This window comes from Martes martes, assembly GCF_963455335.1.
Source record: "Martes martes genome assembly, chromosome: 3".
Taxonomy (NCBI): domain Eukaryota; kingdom Metazoa; phylum Chordata; class Mammalia; order Carnivora; family Mustelidae; genus Martes; species Martes martes.
The window spans coordinates 10,947,748-10,971,445 of NC_137890.1; the positions used below are offsets into that span (position 1 = coordinate 10,947,748).

Genomic DNA, 23,698 nt, shown 5'->3' on the forward strand with positions numbered 1-23,698 from the left:
GCGCTTACTCACATATTATCTCTCTGGGCAGTTTCCAACTATCTCTTTTCTTTGTTTTTAGGGATTTCTTCCCTCCTGCCCTCTGAGACAGGGTGCTGCAATGATGCTCTGGAGTCAGGTGAAATGTGAGACATATTTTGGAAAACAGTTTAAATGATCAGTGATAAAGGGGAAAAAACAAGCTAGCCATGGAATCGTTAAGGCAAATAAATGGTTGAATGCAGCCATACACTGCTGGCAAACACTTGGTTCAGCTAATCTTCCTGAATGCATATCAGGAAATACTGCACGATCTAATGTGGCAAACTGAAATAATATATTACAAATTACTGGTGTATACTGACCTACAAATAGCAGTCGTACATACTAAGACATTATGGATAATGTTGCCACAAAGAGGCCAGAAAATTTCCCAATAAAAGGCAATTGTTACAAAAGAATAACTGAAAGTCAACTCATAAGGGAAAACAAAAGAAATTTTCATGTACATTTCATCTATAAATATAATAATTCAAAGCATATGTTTACATATGATTATTTCATTAAAATAGGAATATATAAATATTTCACTTAAATATTTAGGATTGGGAAGTTTTTCCTTGCTACTAAGCTAGTTTCTTTGTTTTCTAAGATGCTCACAGCCTGGTTTTGGATTATTACAGATAATAAATGGTGCTCAAGGTTTACTTCGCCTATAAATCTTTCTAGAAAAATATTTTAAGTAGATATCAAAATTGAGAACAAAAGTTCTCTTTAGGGAATAAATAAAATACTAACTTATTAGTCACATTATGTTCTCTTACCTTAAAATTGAGCAAACCCATTGCAGTTTCCACAAAAGGGATTAAATTCATAGGCTGTTCAAGTTTTCGGCCTTTTAAGTAGAATGAAAATTTGTCTGAAAACTAAAATCAAAAGTGTCATAGGTGATTAATGGGGGAAAAATGTACAATCACCGAAACGTAGACAGAGAAGTAGTATTTAAGTCTTTGGCCTGAGGAAGTAATATCCCAGCCTATTTCGTACACAAAAGAGATTGAAAACAAAACAAAACAAAACAAAACAGGAGGAAAGACCAAAGAAAACAGGTAACAAACTTCCCACCAAACTAAATAGTAAAACCCCAAGCATTATAATTTTTCCCCCCTTAAGGAGCATTTTGAGGCCTAGGAGTTAGAAGTGGAAAGAGAGATTCTGGAGTTGAAATGCTTTCCTTGAAAACATATCTACTTAAGACCTCTAGCCTTCACTTCGTTAAATGCAAATGGTAGGTCCCCAAAACAGTGAAGTCTTGCTCTACCTGCCATTCTGTTTTTGTTTTGGACCAGGCACTGACCTCAGTGGAACTGTACAGTAGCCTTCTACGTGGAACCCATATTATTCATTATAGCACCATTATCCTTTGTTCAGTAGGTTTTTCTTCATAATTTTTTAGCTTACCTAGGAAGACCTTAAAAAGGAAGTTTAATTCTTTGAAGACCAAAGCTCGCCAATTTTTTCCATGAGACCAGTTCACAGCTAGCTCTGTGCTGCCAGTGGGGTAGCCCAAATTCCAAAATCTATCATCTGGAAACATACAAAAGCTCTTGCACAGATCTCCACTACCCCCCCCCCTTTCAAAAGGGGGGAAGAAAAACCCTACCACACTCTAAATTGTAAATCTATTATGTCTATCTAGATCTAATAAGATGTGGGGAGATAAAAACACACACACACACACACACATACACACACACACACACACAGGTATGATAAAGATATTTTTGTAAATAAAGATGAAAACATATATATCCATTTTAAATTTAAGGAATATTCAGCCATTAATGGATATCAAAGGAAAAGGGAATTTTAATCATCTCTCCATTCAGTCTCAGTTGGGTAAATCATATCTAAGAGATTTGCATAAATATAAACCATCAAAGACTTTTCATCTTCAAAGGGGGTTTCAAGACCCTATAAGCTTTGTACTGTAATCATCGCAGGTCACCACCCTGCAGGAATAGGGCTGCTATGGCAACATAAAAAAACTAATGCTTAAGGCTTAGCATAATATTCTGACTAATAGAAAGGAAACTCATTTTAAAAGCTGGCAGCCTATTTACCAGAAGCAGGATTAGAGGTGTTATTTCCCCTTTTAGCTGCCCCCTCCTTGCTTGTGCAGCACCCCCCCTAAAAAATCTAATCACTGGGATCTTTAAAAAGCTTTTGAGCAATTTGCAGTAACTTTACAATTAGCCTAAAATAAATCACAGCTTTCAGTAATGAAGAATTATTCCCAGTTGCTCCCACTGCCCCTCCCTTCCTCAGACACCATCATCATCACCTCCTTAGTAACTTTCCAAGGGAAGGAATAACTCAACCAAAATAGCAAGAAAGAAGAGAAGGCCGCAATGTAAAGAGACAAAATGTATACTATTCCGAGAAAGTGAAAATAAAACCCAATTTATGTCACTTTTAAACTGGAAAATGGGTCGTGAAATATTAGCAGTTTTGGTGTTGTATCTGCACTGGAAGAACTTGTTTTTCTCATTAAACAAACAAACAAACAAACAAAACCAACGTGCAACATTACTTGTCCCATTCTTTGTGATAATAGTTGTAACTACAAGAATCATAAAGTTTAAAACTAGCCAAGTACTTTATAGTATATTTCCTGTTCTTAGAAAACTCTCTAATGCCTTTTGTTTTTAAGCCAACAGGGGCATTTAAAAATTAAATATTCTGGCCCATTCGCCTTCTCCTCCTCCCCTTCTTTCTTAAAAAATTGAATTAAGTACTGACACAAAAGGTAACTAGTGGAGAAGTTTCAATTAATTTTTTCAAAAGGAGACGATTAAATGTTTCCGGCCTGGTAAAGTGTTCATTTCAGTGAGGTGGAGGGGCTGGGGAGGGGGTGCAGGAAAAGAAGGGGAAAAAATCACAAAGAGATTGGGGAGGAGATGAAGTAGCAGGGCTCAGCGATTCTTTCAATTCCAGTGCACACCCAATAGTGTGTTGGGAGAATGCACACTGTTCGGGATTTGTGGGAGAATTGTCCCACGACAAAGGAGGCAGAGTCACGCTTGTTATAGTCCAATAAGCCGTGCCAGTCAAACAAGAACCCACACTAGCGACAAAAGGCCAGCAAGAGATTCTCACACAAAAGAAAACAAGGAAGCCCATCTTTCAGTTGTGCATCAGGCTCCGGGTTTTATGCTTCACATAAATACAAACGGAGAGGAAAAAATAAACAGCCCAAAAGACTTCTGTTAACTAGAAATCCTATTTCTATCCCAGGATTTAAAACGGTGAACAGAAGCTGTAGCTGAAGGCTGGGGTGGGTCCTCCCCTCTTAAATGAAGGGTAATAACGGTGATAAACAGGCATTAACATGAAACCAAAAGGGAACAGTGGCTTCAGATTCCATTTCAATCAATTTAAGACACATTCGAATGGGGCAGGAGGCCTCGGGGCTACAATCCCGACTGTCACCAGTATCTCCCAGCTTCTGAGGGGTGACCTTGGGGAGAAGAACTCCAGTTTAGAAAGTAAACACGGGGCCTTGAACGTGGGGTCTTCCAGAAGACGCCAACACGGAGCTGTCCAGCAGCAAACTAATGGCAGCTACAGATGTAATTCTGAATTTGCCAGTAGCTACATTAAAAGAGGAAAATGAAACAGGTGAGTTTAATTTGCGTAATGTTTGTTCAACCCAACAGAGCTGAAATATTATCATTTCAACATGTGGTCAATATAAAAATGATGGAGATAATTTACATTCCTTTTGGGGGGAGACGGCTGCAAAGTCTTCGAAACCCCATGTGTATTTTACACTTAGCAGCACATCTCAATTTGGACTTGCCACATTTCAAGCGCTCAGTAGCCACATGGGGCAGGCGGCCACAGCCCTGCAAAGTACAGATTCGACACAACTACACGCCTGAAAAAGGTGAGCAGTTTCCTCTGGTAGTACAACTCTTCGGGGCACTGCTGCACTTGGAGCCACAGCCTTCGAGATACTCCTGGGCATGGGTCAAAATCACCACTGTGTTCGCGCTCACGGCCGCGTCCCAGGCTCTCTGCCTCGGAGTGGCACAACGGGTGGGTATTTTATTCAGCAGAGACCTGCAGAACCAGAGCAACCCTAAATAAAATCGAGCCTCCCCCTCCTCGAACAATGAAAACAATCATAGTATAATTAGGCCCATTTCAAAGTTTTCTTAAGTAATTTGACATGCCAGGTTTTTATTGGCTGAAAAGTCTGTCATGAAACACACACACACCTGTCAGCAATTTAAAAAGGACGGACCAGAGAGCTGTTCAGGAAATAATATCTGTGCTAATTAAAACCACTAGTTAAAAGCTTCCTGTTTCTCCCTCGAGTTGCCCTCAGGAGTGACCTTTCCCTCTCCTCCTCCAGGTTCATTTTTTCATTCGTGGCTAATGTGCTTTCGCTGTCTATGAAGGCGGCAAATGAACCTGGGTGGGAGCCATTTACTCCCCTGCTCTTCCAGTGGAGGTTAGGGCCTGGCGGCCCGAGAGAAGTGATCCAACCCCCCGGGCAAGCCGGTTTCCAAGGATTGCTCTGTGAGGCTTCCAAGGACGCCGTTCTGGCCCAACCGCAAGTCTGAGTCGGGAGCGGAAGCATCATCCCAAGGGCAGTTGTTCATCCAAACACTCTGGGTAAAGCCAGGCTCTCCTTCCTTTCCCCCAGCTCCCTTTCCCTCTGCTCCGTGTATGTGTTTTCAAAATCTGCAGCACCCGAACCCTGCCCTTCTGCTACTCCTTCCCAGCTGCTCCTGAGTCTTTAAAGCAAAGCGTTAGCTACTCACCCACTGGATTTCTTCAGGACCTTCCACCTTGGGCAGCATCAGGCTTGAGGGAAGGACCCGGGACTGCAGGAGGGTCTCCAGGTCCTCTTCGGCCAGACCACTGGACACCGAGTTGACTCTCACACACTTTTCGGTTGGGCCCAGATCAAAGTCTTCAAGAGTTTTTACTATTCTCAGTCGAGCTTCGTTCTATAGGTGTCAACAAAACGTGTCTCCTAAGTTTATTTATCATCAAGAGGAAGAAACACAATCCAACGGACTGTGGACCTGCTGAGTGGATTCAGAGTCTGAGCACCATGACCATATCTACACATTTCCTGTCCAGCAAATACATGGCATTTGAAATAAGTTGTCCAATCTGACAGACAGGAGACTGATTTCCAGACTTCACTCAAGATGACTGTAACAGAGGTGACTCACGGCCACTGTCACGCACATTGGTGTACTTCTTAACCAGTGCTGTGCTCTGGCTCACTAGCATTGCTTTCCAACTACAAAGGTAGAATAACACACAGGGAGCATTTATTGAGCATTTACTAGGCTCTAGGCAAGGTTCTAAGTCTTCTACTTGCATTTTCTCATTTAATAAACATAAGGAACTACATAACACATGGATAATGGTAGTCTTGTCTGTCAGCATATTCACAGGAGGGAAAAAATAAGGATTTGTTTTTCTCTTTTCCACATGTGTCATGTTTTTTAGTCACTTAAAATTTTTTTGCAAGTGAGTTGATTTTTGACATTCAATTAAGAGAGCGCTCCCCGGAAAATGACACACTCCACAGTACAAAAAAGCTCCAACTTATTCAGACGGAAGGCGAAAATACCACCAAGAAATCCCTTCATGAAGTGGAAGACAAATAATTTTTCCTCCCTTTGACTTGCCAGTCTGTGCTCCATAGTTAAGAAAAGCTGAAAGGCTGAAAGCCTGCTTCAGTATATGAATTGTCCCCAGAAAAACTGTATGAAACCAAGCATGTTATTTATTGGCTGAGTTGGGGTGTTGAAGGTTGGGAAGGGGGTGGGGAGAGAAAGGAGCGCATTGAGGGGCTGGGGGTTGGAGTCAAGAGAAAGAAAGCACTTGGGGTCATTACTTCCTGCCAATTTCAGTTTCAAAAACAAGTTCCTTCAACTTGCCAACAGCCCTCAACAAATTCTCATTGTCAGAATGAACACTTATCAAAAGTAGTTTCATTTGGGAAGGGTTTTTATGATACTAATAAAACTTTAAAGCTTCTCACTGCTGACAAATGTGGTTTAAAAAAAAAAAGTCTTAACAATATACAGCCATTTGAACAGCAATACTTATCTGGAAAAATAGCAAACTAAAGCGGAGACGAAAAGAGAATTATGAGAGCCGATATTGGGTCTAAGTCTAATCAACAAGACAAGCCAGGACAGTAGATTTAAAGCAGACGGATGTAGGTCTATGACTGAGTGGGAGCAGGGAAGGCTTCCAAATGTGGTCTGAGTTAAACAGTGTGAGGAAACAGTGGCTTAGAGTTGTCAGGTCAGATGGAAACAGAATATGTAGACCAGTTTAAGACAGCCCTGTGGAGCCCTGATTTACAGAGCTCTGACTGCGGGTAATTAGGCCAAGCTTAGACAAAAGCAAGAGCGCGCGCACACTAGCTAAAGTGAAGGGTACTGCGGCCAAGGGTGGCTTGGTTCCACACCATGCCGTTGGCTATTCCACAGCTATAAAACTCATCCGCTTGCTCTGCCTGCCTTGTTGTTACGTTCACTAACTAGGAAAAGCCTGAAGGTGAAGAGAGGAAGTGAGCTCAGTGCCGTGGTTCCAAGAACATCCAGAGCTGTCGAGAGAAATGCCTTCAGCTCTTTGACAGTGTTGGCGTTTAGATCCATAGCCTCTGAGAACCTAAAATGCGTTATGCTCCATGTAGCCCAAACAGCTACAAACTCAGCATTGCTCCGGCTTGTAAATATTTCAACTTCCAGGATTTCTTTCAATAGCAGGTTGGGCTTGTCAAGGGTCTACTGGGACAGAGTGAATGGAAGATGGAAAGGAACGAACTAGATCATTTAGCCTAAAAGGCATTTTAAAACTTGAGTTACATGAATCGTCATCTACGCTCTACTTTAATCTGTGTGTGTGCCCAAGACGCAGGATCCCTGGCAACGTCGACTTCCTAAATTGTTCATGTCGGTGTCAAACAAAATCTGCCCTCTAAGCTGTTCTGTTGTTTCACTGGATTAGAAAGGGGCTGTTTGTTCAAAGCTTGTCTTCTAACCCATTTGCGATTTTTTAAAAAAGATTTAATTTATTTATTTGACAGAGTGAGAGAGGGAACACAAGCAGGGGGAGTGGGAGAGGGAGAAGCAGGCTTCCCGCTGAGTAGGGACCGACATGGGGCTCCATCCCAGGACCCTGGGATCATGACCTGAGCTGGAGGCAGATGCCTAACGACAGAGCCACCCAGGCACCCCCCCTCCACTACGCGCCACCCCCCCCCCCCCCGCCCCGGCTTTGCGATTTTTATCTAAAGTCAGATTACCATGGTTTCAGCACATTCCGGTTTACTTAGTAAAATTCAACCCTTGTGAAATTGGCTGCAAATGAAGTACCTAATTCCAATTTGAGGCATAATCTTATTAGTACTTTTCATGTTATAATAACGAACAGTGAATACTCAGCATTTTGTTAGACTTCTTCTTCTTCTTTTTTTTTTTTCTTTTCTTGGCTCAGAATGAAAACAAGCTCTTTCCACTTCATCATTCTGCACCTTTCCAAAAAAAGATGATGACTTTGGAGGTATATTGCCACACAACACCCTTATTAACAGGCTGTTGCTTGCTGCAATTTACATAAACTAAGTGTGCATCCCTCTGCTATGTATTCCAAAATATCCAACAACTTCACTGAATTTACACCAACCAACAAGTATGTTGATTTTTTTTTTCTTTTTCGTGCTATAATGGTGAAATATGTTACTGTGCTAGCAAACACACCCATGCCATCTGTTGGGTGAGAGGAAGGCAGTTTCTAAGAACAATTAAGTTTAGTTCTGGGTGCTCAGCTAGAGAGAGCCACAATCCACCCAGTTGTGAAAAGAAAGAAATTCTGTTCATTCTGTTCTCTCCCTCCCTCCCTCCCTCCCTCTCTCCCTGATGCCAATCTTTCTTTCTCACAGCTTTCTCCTTTGCATCACCTTGCTCCCTTCAGGCTTTCTCTCTCTCTCTCTTTTTCCTTGGCTCCCCCTCAGCCCTGACTATCCTTCCAATTTCTATCTCATTCAGGGGATCAGTAAGACACGGGCCTGGCAGACACCCCCTTCTCTGAAGGGCTATTTAAGTGGTCTGCTGAGATACTGGGAGATAATATTCCCTGGCAAACGAAGGAAGAGGAAATTAAAGCAAAAAGAGGTCTCTCAAAAAAGACCTTTTTTGGGCGGTGGTTGGCGGGGGGGGGGTGTGTCTTACATTCTGGTGGCAAGCCAGGTTGTTCAAAATGCGGTTTGGAAGGAACCACACTCTAAATGTGTTAACACTACAGAACGGCCTTGTTAAGCATTTCTTAGTGTAGGATGAGCTTGTCCCACTAAAATCTGACCACCTGGAAAAAACAGAATAATGGAATTAAGGCCTTTCTCAACAGTTACATTAGATCTTTGCGGAGACTCATTATCACAGTGTGTTCTGTAGCATGTCTGATTCCAGAGGTGAACTCTGCAGAGGTCACAAAGGAAGTGGGCACCAATCAGAATCTTCACCAGCCGCTGTTGTACATAAAAAGTGGTGTCACCAAACTTCCTGCAGCCAATCGATATTCCGTGCCACAGGCTGCTCAGTGCAGTGGACCAGTGGCTAATAAACTTGTCCTTATACATAAGCCACCGTATTATATGACTCTGTCTGGGCCAGGAACCAAGGCGTGCTCTGATTTCAGAGACCGGGTTCTTATCACCTGGGGAAGAGACACGCTCGAGTGACGTAAGAAAGCGGATAAATCAACCATCGCCAAGACCCGCAGACTCCAAAATTAAAGGAGAAAATATGCGTGCAGTTGGTTCAATTGGCACCCATTAAAGCTAATAACTAATCATCCTCGCGAGTTTCTAGCTCAGAATGATCAAATCTGCAAAGAAAACAACATCCGTCCACTTTTACACTCCAGTGGAAGAGGTGGTCCCTCGCGGCAGGGCGGCACAGTCTCGCCATCTGGAGAATAAATCGAGTGTGAAGTACAGTATAGTTTGGGACCAAGCTCCGTGGCGGCAGCTCAGCAGTCAGTTCATTAGTTCCCAACTTCCAGGGATTAGAGCGGCATCAATTCTACTGTCGGATAGGAAGAGACAGACAGGATACGAGCTTCAAGGAGGACTATGACAACCCGGAGGAGCCCCTTGGGTTTATTTATAAAACTACAAAGTATAAACATACCCAAATAAGTGCCTTAAATAATAGCATTATCACAGTTTCATAACATCTGAATTAACACCTTTCCCTTCTTCCACCCGCCACTCCAACCTCCTATGTTAATGGATAGTCCTTTTCAGCGGAAACCGCAAGGGCACCCTTGATGCGGCAGGAACAGGGAGAAAGCCGAGCGGCCGAACCCAGGTTTGGTAATTAAGAAATATGAAAGACCTTCTAGGCTCCGGGGAGATGCATAACCTTGGTGATTTTTTAAAAATGTGCAATTAATATTTCATCGGGGCAAAAGGCAAACTGCCAGGCCACAGCCTCAGAAACACTAGTGAATTCTGTCTTTTCTGAATGTGTCCATCTTATTGCCACGTTATCTGATTTGTAAAATGAAGTCACAGGCCTGGAGTGCAACAAACTTCAGGCAGACGTCCTTGCTATCAGTATCTACGTGAAAAAATTCTTGAAAATGTTGAGGCTGTTTGGTTTAAAATACAAAATTTGGAGTGAACTTTTCCATGGAAGGTCTCCTTTTTCATAAAACTTCTTTTATACATTTATATATATATTTTTAAAAAGAAGTGCTTGTGACACAAAACAGGTCATTGCTTGTGAACTATGTTATTGTATTTTTCTCATAAATGTATAAGAATTTATTACAATCCCAGAGACTGTTGTAGTGACTGTACTGGACAAAAGGCAAATAAATTCTCATTAATTATTACAACATGGGAGGGTTTCTTTAGAAGGTGATAGTGTTTCTATATCGTTTCTATCCCATTGTCTTTTCCACATGTTAAAGAAATCTTTTGCTTGTTTTTGAAATAAGAAAATTGACAACAATACTACATATACCATGGGTCAGCTGGCTTAAAATTTCATTCATGGGTAACAGCGAAGGCACAGGTAACAAAAGAAAAAAAAATAGACAAATTGGACTTCATGAAAAAAAGTATTTGCGTACATCAAGAGACACTATAAACAGAGAAAAAGGGCAACCCGCAGAGGGGCAGAAAATATTTACAAATCATATAACTGACAAAGGACTCATATCTAGAATATATTCAGATCTCCTAACACTCAACAATAACAACAAAACACAATTCAAAGAAAACAGAAAAACACAACTCAAAAATGGGCAAAGGACTTGAATAGACATTTCTCCGAAGAAGATACATGGATGGCCAAGAAGCACATGAAAAGATGCTCAACATCACTGAGCATTAGGGAAATGCACATCACAATTACACTGAGATACCACTTCACACCCACTGGGATGGCTACTATAAAACAAAACAAAAACAAAAACAAAAACCAACAGGAAAAAACAAGTGTTGGTGAAGATGTGGATAAATTGGAACCCTAGTGTGCTGTTGGTGGGAATGTAAATTATAGCCGCTATAGAAAACATATGGCAGTTCCTCAAAAAATTAAAAATAGAGTCACCATATGATCCAGTAATTCCACTTCTGGGTGTATGTCCCAAAGCACTGAAGAGAGGGTCTTCAAGAGATGATCTGTGCACCTGTGTTTATAGCAGCATTATTCATAATCGCTAAAATGTGGGAGCAACCTAAGTGTCCACTGACAGAAGAATGGCTAAGCAAAATGTGCCATGTATGTACAATGAAATATTATTCAACTTTAAAAAGAGAGGAAATTCTGGGGACGCCTGGGTGGCTCAGTGGGTTAAAGCCGCTGCCTTCGGCTCAGGTCATGATCCCAGCGTCCTGGGATCGAGCCCCGCATCGGACTCTCTGCTCGGTGGGGAGCCTGCTTCCTCCCTTCTCTCTCTGCCTGCCTCTCTGCCTACTTGTGATCTGTCTGTCAAATAAATAAATAAAATCTTTAAAAAAAAAAAAAAAGAGAGGAAATTCTGACAGATGCTACCACATGGGCGAACCTTGAGGACATGAGGGTAAGCAAAATAAGCCAGTCACAAAAAGACAAATAAGGTTGTGATTCTACTTCAGTAAGGTACTTGGAGTAGTCGGGGAGTAGAATAGTGGTTGCCAGGTGTGAGGGGAGGAGGGAATGGGGAGTTAGTGTTTAATGAGTACAGCGTTTCAGTTTTACAGGGCTGGATGGTGGTAGTGGTCACACGGCAGGGTGAATGTGCCAGTAACAACTGAAAAGTACACGCAAACATGGTTAAGATGGGAAATTCTGTTATATATACAATACCACAATTTAAAAAAGTGAAAAAAATTTCACTCACTAATTTATCCCACTAAGTATTACATTCTAGGCACACTGTTTATTCTGAAAATGTAGACTTGGGTAGAGCAAAGTCTCTGATGTGTTAATTATAAAAGGTACATTAAAACATGAGTTTATAGTGAAATGCTAAATCAGCCTTCATTCGAGGAACTAAGATGGCTCAGGGTGTATGGATAGATAGTTCATAATATGCAACTGGCATTTCTGTCCCTCAGAGATTTAATGGAAAAAGAAAAAAAACCCACAAGAAACAACACTAGAATACAATAAATCTATGAAAAGAATTTATTTTGAAGGTCTCTAAGCAATTAAAAATATTTCTAAAGATATTTTAAAAATGGCCTTAATTTAAGTCATATAGGCCTATACATTCATTAAAATTCACAGAAAGTCTGCTTAAAATGTGTGTTTCATTTTATATAAATTTTACCACAAAAGAGCAAAGAGAATGGTAAACAAATATTGAACTCTAGTCAGTGATATACACACAGAAGTATTTAAGGGGATATCTCCTACTGCTATCTGCAACTTACTTTGAAATTAATTAAAAAGTAAATAAATTGATGAATGGCTAGAAGGACAGATTAATGGATAAGTTTTTACTCTGTAAAACATTAATGGGAGAATATAGGAGGTGAGTATAAGGGTATTCATTGTACAATCTTCCAATTTTTGTGATTTTTTAACGTTTTCAGAATACAATTCAGGGAAAAAATTTCTTAAAGTACCTCTAAAATGTTAGTAATTTTTGGAGCTGATTGGCAAATACATGGGGACTCTTGAAGCAATTCTCTTTACATTTGCATATACAGATCGTCCTCAACTTATAAGGGGGTTATGTCCCAATAAACTCATTGTAAGTTGAAAATATCTAAGTCAATAAATATTTTAAGTGGAAAATGTGTTTAATTCACCTAACCTACTGAACGTCATATGTGGGCCTAGTCTACCTTAAACATGCTCAGAACACTTATGCTAGTCTACAACTGGGCAAAATCATCGAACACAAAGCCTGTTTATTTCATAATAAAGTGTTGAATATGTCACGTAATTTATTGAATACTGAAAGTGAAAAAAACAGAGTGGCTGTTTGGTACAGATGGCTGTCAGTGTATTGGTTGTTTACCTTTGTGATCATGTGGCTGACTGCGAGCTGAGGCTCCCTGCTGCTTGCCAGCACCACGAGAGAGGATCTTACTGCCTATTGCTAGCCCGAAAAAGATCCAAATTCAAAATTTAAAGTGCAGTTGCTACTGAATGTGTATCACTTTTTCCCCATTGTAAATTTGGAAAATCCTAAATTGAACCATCGTTAAGTTGGGGACCATCTGTATTCGAATATTAGAATATTTCCACAATAAAATGTTAAAAACTAGTTAATGACTTACATCACATGATTTCACTCACATGAAATCATATTTTTAAAAAGGTTTTATTTATTTAGTTGAGAGACAGAGATATCAAGAGAGCAGGGGTAGGAGCAGAGGGAGAGGGATAAGCAGACTCTGTACTCAGCATGGAGCCTGATGTGGGTCTTGATCCCATGACCCTGAGATCTTGACCTGAGCTAAAAATCAAGAGTTGGATGCTTAACCAACTGAGCTACTGAGGCATCCCTCATATGTGGAATTTAAGAAACAAAACAGATTGACAAAAAAGAGACAAAAACAAACTCTTAAATACAGAGAACAAATTGGTGGTTGCCAGAAGAGGGGTGGATGGGAGGAGGAGTGAGATAGATAAAGGGGATCGGGGTACACTTTGCCGGGCACTGAGAAGTGTATAGAACTGTTCAACCATTGTACTGCACACCTGAAATTAATATGACACTCTATGTTAATTATGTATCAATTAAAAAAACAAGTTAATGACAAGTTAACTTCATTTTACTTGTAATTTGTGGGAAATAATTTGGGTGAGATTATTTTTAGGCTTGCGGTTTTGTTTTGTTTTTTTTTTTTATAACTAATCAATGGCTGTTACTGTATTCAAAGTTGTGCAACCATTGCCACAATCAATTTTAGAATATTTTTATCATTCCCAAAAGAAACCCCATACTTTTCAGCACTTACTCCCATATCCCCCCAACCCTCCCAGCTCTAGGCAACCACTAATCTGTCTTGTTTCTCTGCAGATCTGCTTATTCTGAACATTTCATATAAATGGAATCATGCAATATATGATCTTTTGAGACTGGTTAGTACAATGTTTTAAGGTTTGTCATGCTGTAGCATGTATTAGTACTTCCTTCTCTATTGCCAAATTATATTCCATTGTATGGATATACCACTTTTAGTTCATCTATTATCAGTTAATGAACATCTGGTTTGTTTTGGCCTTTGGCTACTAGGAAAAATGTTGCTATGAACATCATGTACAAATTTTTGTATGGTTATCTCTCTCTCTCTCTTTTTTTTAAAAGATTTTATGTATTTGTCAGAGAGGGAGAGAGAGAGAGAGAGACAGAGCACAAGCAGGGGGAGCAGCACGCAGAGGGAGAAGCAGGCTTCCCGCTGAGCAAGGAGCCCAATGCAGGACTCCATCCCAGGACCCTGGGATCATGACCTGAGCCAAAAACAGATACTTAACTGAATGAGCCACCCAGGCATCCCTGGTTATCTGTTTCCATTTCTCTTGGGTACATACCTAGGAGAAAGTAGAATTGCTGGATCATAAGGTAACCCTATGTTTAATCTTCTATGTTTAATCTTCTGTTTCCGATGTGGCTGTGCCAAATCACATTCTGACCAGCAGTGTATGAAGGTTCCAATCTCTCTACATCCTCACCAACACTTGTTATGATCTTTTTGATTAGAGCATCCTAGTGGGTGTGGAGTGGTCTCTCACCGTGCTCATTGTAGTTTTGATTTGCATTTCCCTGATGACTAATGCTGTTGAGTTATCTTTTCATGTGCTTATTAGCCTATTTTATATCTTCTTTGAAGAAAGGTCTATTTCAAATCCTTTGCCCATTAAAAAAAAACTATGGTGAAATACAAACAATATAAAATTTTCCATTTTATCCATTTTTAGGTGGGGAGGGGCAGAGGGAGAGGGAGAAACAGAACCCAAGCAGACCCTGCGCTAAGTGTGGAGGGCTATGCAGGGCTCGATCTCACAACTCTGAGGTCACGACTTGAACTGAAATCAAGAGTAGGACGCTTAACTGAAGTTTATCATTGGATGCTCTTAACCACTGTCATAATGTGCAACCATCATGATTACCTATATCTGAAACCTTTTAATCATTTCAAACAGAAACTCTGTAAGCAACAGGCAATTCTTCCTAATTCCCACCTACTCCCCAGCCATGGTAACCTCTAATCTACTGTATCCATTCTTTTGGGTTTACCTAGGAGTAGAACTGCTGGGTCCTGTCCACCACCTTTTCCCCTTCTACTCTTTTACTTTGCCTTCTTCCCACCTGCTTCTGATGGATCATCCTCAACCGTATGTGACAAGTCTTATGGGTCTTTTTTTTTTTTGAGGACCTTGGCAGGCATCCCCATGGGCCTCTGAGGGACCTAAACCCAAACTCGTAGGGAAATGTGGAGCTAGTGACAAGAAGATGTCCCTCATGGACACGACTGCCTATGCTTTTTCCATTTCTTGGTTACTTTGATTTAGTAGTGTGGCAGAGGTATACTTTGCATACAACTTTTCAAAAGACAAAGTATTTACCTTCTAAAGGCATGTAGTGCCTTTCTCCATGCGAATAACAACCACCGCGCTCAGATTTGTCTGTGGAGCTCTGAAGCCTTCCTACTCTTTTCTGTTTTCTTTGTTCTCACTCATCACTTGTTCTCACAGCCTCAGAGGGGCAATGGTGTAATTTCTGGTTTCTAGCAGGCAGCAGAGGCGCAAGGGGCCATGAGACTTGTTCTAGGCAGGACAATCTGTGAGTGGAGGAACTGGGTGCTTTGGCATGCTTTCCCCTGGGGGGGCCACTAGCCATGTCTATATGATGTGAAGGATCCAGAGGAAAGAAAACTAGACAACATCATCACTCATTATGTATTTTATGTGCTTAAGGCCAAACATCCAGATACTTGAAAACATTTAGATAACCGATAGGATTTGTCCTTTAAGGTTGTTCATGATTCTGAAAAGAAAATTTCCTGAATACTATCTCCAGATTCTGTCTGATGTCTCTGGTCTGGTGCATTTAAAAATTTTTAGCCAGTAGGAGAGGGATCAGTCAAATGCTATCCACTGTGCTGGGTGCTGGGAACAGGTGCAGAGGGATAGGGACAGATATATAAGTAACTTCATATTGATATATAAGTCAACAAAGGAATGTGTCATCTAGTAGTGGCAATGAAAGGCCCATAGAATGAGAAAAAAAATGGTTCAAGTTGGTGCAACAGACAAGAGGACCATGGGACTTAGAAACAGAAGGGAGCCCTTCAGATAGGAGGCAGGGGAATTGGGAAACTCGACAGGTGCAGAGGAGCGGCTAGTACCTGGTGGAGAGCCAGAAAAGGGCAGAGGGCAGAGGCAGGAATAGTGAGTGAATGAAGAGGCAGGTGGTCAGTACAAACGAGGTTAGGTAGGGAAGGTGCTGGCACCAGGAGATGGACAAGAGATTCCCAGATGGGCAGGGGTGAGCCCCCATTTAGGGATATAAGGGCTGAAGCCTTATATTTCCTCTCCATTGAGGGAGGAAAGGGTGGTAGGGTTGGTGGGACAAGAATGACAGTTCAGTTGAGAAAGTCCTCTCCACAGTGGAAGCTGTTAGTAGCGCCCAGGCCTGGACTGTGAGAGGGACCAACCTCCACTGTTCTTGACTGCTAAGTGGAGAGGTTCCCTGCTTGAGCTTGCTCTCCCCATGGGCAACTTCTCCGTCTTGGAAGCACTCACTTTCATCCCCAGAGGGCCTCTAGTCCTGAAGCGACTCGATTTTGTCTTTGGAATGGGCGTTTTTACATGGGTCTCTGATCTGGGATTCAGAGTACAGTACGGGTACAGTACAGCACATCTTCTTTTCTGAAAAAGAAGTGTAACGTACACATGGAGTGGCAACGAGGCCCACCTCCCTCCCTTTTGCCTTCTAATTGGTCTCGCTCTGCCCTGAGGATGGCAAAGGTGGCTCCCTTCCCACCTGGTGCAAAGAACAGCCCCAAGCAAAGATGCCCTCTCCCTCTCAACTTGCTGGATTTGTGTTTCTCAACTCTCTGGGTTAGAGAAGGTAATTAACTGTTTGGGTTTAAAAGCCCTCCTGCCGGGCTGCAGTCTGCGTGGGAGAATAAAAGTAAACAAGCGAAAGGGAACGGTGTCATCAAAGGACTTTGCACCCTTATAAGGATGAAAAGGCTGCCATTTGCCACAGGTGCCACGGACAACCGCAACCCCCCACCCCCACGCAGAGCAGGGTCTGTGGGCCCTTCATTCTTTTTGAAGGTAGGTCAAGAGTGATTGGGTCATCATGTAATGAGCGATTGGGTCATCATTTAAAACCTGCCACGGTTTCAGATGCCCATCAGCTAACAGCCATGTCACCTGGCCCGGCCTGAGCCGTTCTAGTGTGATGCTCACAACTGTTCTGGCTGATGACACCCTGTAGTTTACAAGCCCCCTTGAGATACATTGCTAGTAACTAATCCGAACTGTCCCCTACTCTAAGTATTAAGAACCAATTTTCTTAAAAAGCCAAAGCTTCACTTCTATGTGGGGAAACATCTACTTTCCTGCCCGTCACAATTTTGGAGGCGAATCAGGCCCACTTCTCCCCTCGGCTGCACTAAGGTGGGTCACGCAGGAGCTCCGCTGCGCCCACGGTGCCGCTGGGAAATTCCTGTCTCTGTGCCAACTGCTTCCACAACACTTCTCTAAGGTGCTGACACAAAGAATCTTGTCTCCGTAAGTAGGAGGTTATACAAGCTTCCAGACAGAAGTATAAATGTCTAATGATAAGACACAAACAGCCTTGCAATTCAATAAACCAAAATAACAGGAATTTCAGCAAGATGTAGGCACAAGGGCTTAACTTCACATTTTGGGGGAAGAATCCCGGACAGGATTTTTAATTAGTCTTCCAGCAGCCATGAATGAAGAAATCAGGTAACTGAATAAGCTCTGTGACGGCAGAGATCAAACACGAAGACGTATTTCTTGCAATACAGTAAACCAGATCATTGTTCCCACAAACTACTTTTAATGTAGTTGAGGCTTTAAAATGGAAAGGAATTTTAAAATCTCCTGCATGATTTTGCCAGTTGATTCCATCTGTAGATTTTGATTTCTGCTGCTCAAATATACACCCACACTTCATTTTATAGTAGCAAATCATTTATTTTTCATGGTTCACTGTTGTTGCTGTTTGTCCTCCTTCCTAATTATTTCCCAAAAAAAGTGGCCATTAAAAAGGCTTTGTTTCTTTTAGGTGGCAAGTCACAGGTATTTTATTATATTATTATTATTGTTTTTTAAAGATTCTCTTACTTTATTGAGAAAGAGAGTGTGGGGAGAGGCAGAGCAGAGAATCTTCAAGTAGACTCACCACTGAGCATGAAGCCCAATGTGAGGCTCGACCCCACAACCCATGAGATCATGACCTGAGCCTAAACCAAGAGTCTGACACTCAACCGACTGAGCCACTCAGGCGCCTTTATTATTTTTTTTAAGATCTTATTTTTAACTAATCTCTACATCCAATATCAAGCTTGAATTCATAACCCCGAGATTAAGAGTCACATGCTCCACCAACCAAGCCAGCTAGATGCCCCAAAATTAATAGGTATTTTGAAGAGTGGAATTTCTTGGGGCGCCTGGGTGGCTCTGTAAGTTAAGCCTCTGCCTTCGGCTCAGGTCACGATCTCAGGGTCCTGGGATCGAGCCCCGAGTTGGGCTCTCTGCTCAGCAGGGAGCCTGCTTCCCCTCCTCTCTCTGCCTGCCTCTCTGCCTACTTGTCATCTCTGTCAAATAAATAAATAAAATCTTAAAAAAAAAAAAGAGTAGAATTTCTCCATCCTACTCTATGACATTTTATTTTATTCTAATATCACAAGGCAGGGGCACCTGGTTCGCTCAGTCGTTAAGCCTCTGCCTTCAGCTCAAGTCACGATTGGAATCCAGATCCACATCGGGCTCCCTGCTCGGCAGGAAGCCTGCTTCTCCCTCTCCCACTGCCCCTGCTTATGTTCCCTCTCTCACTGTGTCTTTATGTCCAATAAATAAACAAAATTTTTAAATAAAATAAAGTAAAATAAAATCAACAAGGAAAAGAGAAGAAAAATACAATGTAGAAAATCGAAGAATGGAGGATGATGATGGCCATTAGAACATTTTATTTTTTTCAAAAGGCAGATTCTCCCCTTTAAGAACTATGGTTTGGTTATAGCAAAGGGCCCTTCTCAAGGACCACGCCACACGAGAGGTTTCTCTTTGCAGTCTGTTGGAGCATTCCGTAATTCCTCTGAAAACCGGTAGCACGGAGAAAGTAGCAGAGCCCCGTGTCTTCTCACCTAGTTCACGAATACCAGTTCCTCTCTAATTCAGTGTCTTCCTTGAGAAAATGCTAATAAAACAATGCAGTGGCCTGCACCACACTTGGTTTTCCTTGTGCCGTGCACCGTGTCCTCCTGCCAGCTCCTCGTGCTGACTTTCCCGGCAGCGTCATTCCTTCACTGGTGCCAGGCAGGCTCAGCGCGGAACCACTTGGGTTTTCTTCCCTCTTTTATCGCCCAGTAAATTTTCATAAAGCATTTAACGTGAGAACAAGCAGGTTAATTTGCCATGCCGGTGAGCCAGGCTCTCGGAAGGCTCCCTGCAACACTGCCATGTTTTGGCGTCAGAGGCAGAGGCCTCGCTCCCAGCGGCGAGGAAGCTTGCCAGAGCCTTCTCCGGGCAGACACCAGGTGTGATTTAGCATAACAGATTGTGTGGACGCTCAGCAGCTTCTGTAATCCATGCGTCAGGACCAAATTGTATCCTTCGTGCAAGATGAAGATGAAAGTCTCAGGGGCTAAAAGCTCTGCCAGGAAAGGCTTCTGGACGTACAGGAAATAGTAACATCATCCCACCTTGCAACACATGCCTGATTTCAGGAACATCAAAGTCCTTTTTAGCAATGTTAGTACCTTGGTGAAATGCTGCTATATCACAATGCTGTTTTTCCCTAACGATAGGTGGACAGTAAGAACCAAACACTGTTAAAAAAAAAAAAAAAAATCCAAAAAACAGAGGCACCCGGGTGGCTCAGTCCATTAAGCATCAGACTTTGGCTCAAGTCAGGATCTCAGGGTCTTGGGATCGAGCCCTGCATTAGGCTCCCTCCTCAGCTGGGAGTCTGCTTGTTCCTCTGCCCCTCCCCCTGCTCATGTTTTCTCTCTAATAAATAAAATATTTAAAAAATATATCAAAAAATAGGATTATAAGGAAATTTTAAAAGTTATTAAATCCAGCCTTTAAAATATACCTGGTCAGTTGCCCAAATCACACATGAAATCTTGGTTGACTATGACTTTGAACACTGATACTCCAGAGGTCAGCCCTTGGGATGCTACTTAGGGAAGACATTCAGGGAGAAGCCAAGTTGTGATGCTAGACACTGCAGAACTCACAGATGACAATAGCATGTTTCCTGCAAATGGCAAGCTTAGTGAGCCTTGAGAAAAGGACAGGCCTGAAGCAGAGGTAACCCCACAGAGAAAGTGACTGACGGCACATGGAAGGCAATTTTAGGACAAGCTTAGCAAACACAAGCCAAAATTACCAGTCTTTTTGTTCAGACCACTGCCACGTGTAATTTAATGCTTAGTGATGTACACTTAGTAAATGCAGAGGACCAATGGCATCCCAGTGGCATCTCAATGCTGAGTAATACGGCTTTAGAAGGAAGTATATATATGTTCACACATTCAGAATCACTGGATAACGAATATATAAATGTTTTTTCTTTAGATTTTTTTAGCATAGTTTACACACAATGTTACATTAATTTCAGGTGTACAACATAGTGATTCTGTTTCTCTATACGTTTCTATGCTCACAAGTGTGGCTACCATCTCACACCATACACACTATTATAATATCATTGACTGTATTCTCTACTCTGTGCCTTTTATTTCCATGACTTATTCATTTCATAACTGGAAGCCTGTATCTCCCACTTCCTTTCACCCATTTTGTCCATCCCAATCTCTCCTTCCACTGGTAACCATTAGTCTGTTCTCTGTATTTATAGGTTTGATTCTGTTTTTTGTTTATTTATTCTTTTTTTTTTCAGATTTCACATGTGGGTGAAATCATATGGTATTTACCATTTTCAGTCTGACTTATTTCACTTAGCATACTAACTTCCAGATCCATACATGCTGTCCCAAAAGGCAAGATTTCATCTTTTTTATGGCTGTGTCATATTCCATTGTGTGCGTGTTTGTGTGTGTAGACACACACACACATCTTCCTTATCCATTCATCTATCAATGGACACTTGGGTTGCTTTCCTATTTTGGCTATTGTAAAAAATGCTGCAATAAACACAGGGGTGCATATTATCTTTTCAAATCAGTGTTTTGTTTTCTTTTTTTAGAGAAAAAAAATTTTTTTAAAGATTTTATTTTTGTATTTGACAGAGAGAGATCACAAGTAGGCAGAGAGGCAAGCAGAGAGAGAGAGAGGGAAGCAGGCTCCCTGCTGAGCAGAGAGCCAGGACTCGATCCCAGGACCCTGAGATCATGACCTGAGCCAAAGGCAGTGGCTTAACCCACTGAGCCACCCAGGCGCCCCCAGTGTTTTTGTTTTCTTTGGATAAATACCCAGTAGTGGAATAACTGGATCATGTGGTATTTCTAATTTTTTGAGGAACCTCCATGCTGTTTTCCACAGTGGCTGTTACATTCCCACCAACAGTACAAGAAAGCTTTCCTCTCCATATCCTCCCCAACTCTTGTTATTTCTTGTCTTTTTGAACAGTGATGTAAATGTTACATAGTTCTTTTTTAACTTGGTTTTATACCCTATTGTTTTTTTCATTCATTTGTTTATTTATTTAAAGTAATCTCCACACCCAACATGGCGCTTGAACTCAAAGCCCCGAAACCAAGAGTCACAGGCTCTACTGACCCAGCCAGCCAGATGCCTAATGGAGCATTTTTTTTTTTTTAACTTTTCAAAGGGCTTGCACCTCATTTGCCCTAAGAGCAGTCCTGAGGTGTAGACAGGGCGGGTTTTATCATCCGTGTTTGCTTGAAGAACATGGGGGTTATGGAGCATCACCTTATGGAGCTGAGGTGATGCAGAATTCAAGTGTTGAGCTCCCAGTCTTGTGTCCTGTCTGGGGAGCCCCTCCTTGCAACTTACAGGGTCTGTGAGTTACCCAGTAGCCTATAATAAACTATTTTGTTTTCTGCTTTCATTCAGTAAAGTAGATTCTGAGGCTGGCTATCAGGATCCCTGACCAGTACAGGCACCGTCTTACACACACATCACCTGCTTTTTTCACCCGACAACAGGCAGAGTCTATCTCTATGAAGGAGAAAATTTTCACAATCATTTGTAATGACTGCCCTGTATTCTGTTGCACAGATATGCCACAATTTAGCAAACCGATCCTCTAATGACTGACATTTTAAATTTTCCCAATTTTTTGCTATTCACTCACTCATTTCACTCAACAGATATTTATGGAATACTCTTTGGATGGCGGGTTCTATTTTAGATACCAGAGATAACAGGTCCCTGCCTACATGGAACTTACATTCCAGTTAGGAAAGCAACTAATAAACAGGTAAACCAATAAACAATCCAGCCTATGAAAATATCTATTAAGAGGATAGAATTTAGTAATGGGATAGCAAGCTGGGGGGCGGTTGTACTTGAGTAAGGCAGCCAAATAGCTTCTTTGAGAATGTGACATTTGCCCTGATACCTAGAAGATTATACACAAAGCTGTAATGAATATCCCCGAACATTCATTTCAGAACACTTGTCTGAATATTCCCTTAGGATAAATCCTAGGAGTGCAAATGCTAGGTCAAATTACACGCTCATTTAGGCTCCAAAGGACTGGTCATGAAATTCCAACTCTCAGAGCCCCCCTAAATGAGCTCTGGATCCAGCAAGCCTAAGTTCCAACTGTGCAAATGCCTGGCTCGGTAAGAGACTGGGCAGTTTCTTAACCTCACTGTGACTTAGTTTCCTCATCTGAAAAGTGGGGACATTACTAGTGCCCGACTCAGGGGTTGGTGAGGATTAAAAATGGTGTAATAAAAGCGGTTAATAAATGTCAGATTTAGGGGTGCCCGGGTGGCTCAGTGGGTTAAAGCCTCTGCCTTCGGCTCAGGTCATGATCCCAGAGTCCTGGGATCGAGCCCCGCATCGGGCTCTCTGCTCGATGGGGAGCCTGCTTCCTCCTCTCTCTCCGCCTGCCTCTCTGCCTACTTGTGATCTCTGCCTGCCAAATAAATAAATAAAGTCTTAAAAAAAATGTCAAATTTAAAACAAAATACATGCCCGTATTAATGTGTACATGAAAGCTGCTTTTTTAAAAAAAGGACCATCCAAACTTAAAATCCCATTTCCTGGTGCCCATTCACTTGGGGTTGGTTCTGAGCTCATACTAGATTGCCCTGTTTTTAATAACCCAGTGTCCTCAGACTGGGACTATAACCCCCTGATAACAGGGAGTGTATCTCATGGCTCTTGTGTCCCCAATGCCTAAATGAAAGGAAAACACACAGGGTTGGTCTCCTGGCACTAAGAAGAGTCCCCAAAGGGGCCAAATTTCCTCACAGATAATAGGAGCTAGGCTGTCCACTGAAACTTAGAGCTTTCATTTTGAATAAAATCAGATAATAAATATCTAGAGTCTACTTTCCTATGGGTGCTGTGGCCTTTAGCTTATTGGGTTCTTCAGGAGGACAAGTAGGTCCAATGTGCTCACCACTGCTTGATTTAAAATAAATAAATAAATAAACAGCAACCTGCTAAATGTTTTTGTTCCAACTTAGAAACCCCAAACCCTGGGGGCACCTGGATGGCTCAGTGGGTTAAGTCTCTGCCTTTGGCTCAGGTCATGGTCTCAGGGTCCTGGGATCAAGCCTCACATTAGGCTCTCTGCTCAGCGGGGAGCCTGCTTCCCCCTCTCTCTCTGCCTACTTGTGATTTCTGTCAAATAAATAAATAAATAAACCCCAAACCCGAATCTTGAATCAGTGCCTCAGCAGGAATTAAAGACCACAGGTTGCAGATGGCAAATGACTTACTGCAATCTGAAAAGGTCTATACTGCTGGTATAAAATGTGACCACGTTCCGTTTCTTCCTTTGTCCATCTGCTGCT

General features: G+C 41.9%; 1 protein-coding gene across 2 annotated transcripts in view; it reads right to left on the bottom strand.

Annotated features, from left to right (window-relative positions):
• The window catches only part of CLYBL (citramalyl-CoA lyase), a 254,413-nt gene that overhangs the window by 26,050 nt on the left and 204,665 nt on the right, over positions 1 to 23,698 (bottom strand). The window contains exons 3-4 of one of the 2 annotated variants that reach the window (XM_080798211.1): positions 4,812 to 5,000; positions 804 to 905 (exon numbers count right to left, since the gene is read on the bottom strand). In XM_080798211.1, coding sequence (XP_080654337.1) covers positions 804 to 905; positions 4,812 to 5,000 — 291 coding nt within the window. The remainder of the gene's footprint in view (positions 1 to 803; positions 906 to 4,811; positions 5,001 to 23,698) is intronic. The other variant, XM_080798212.1, reaches the window with a different exon arrangement.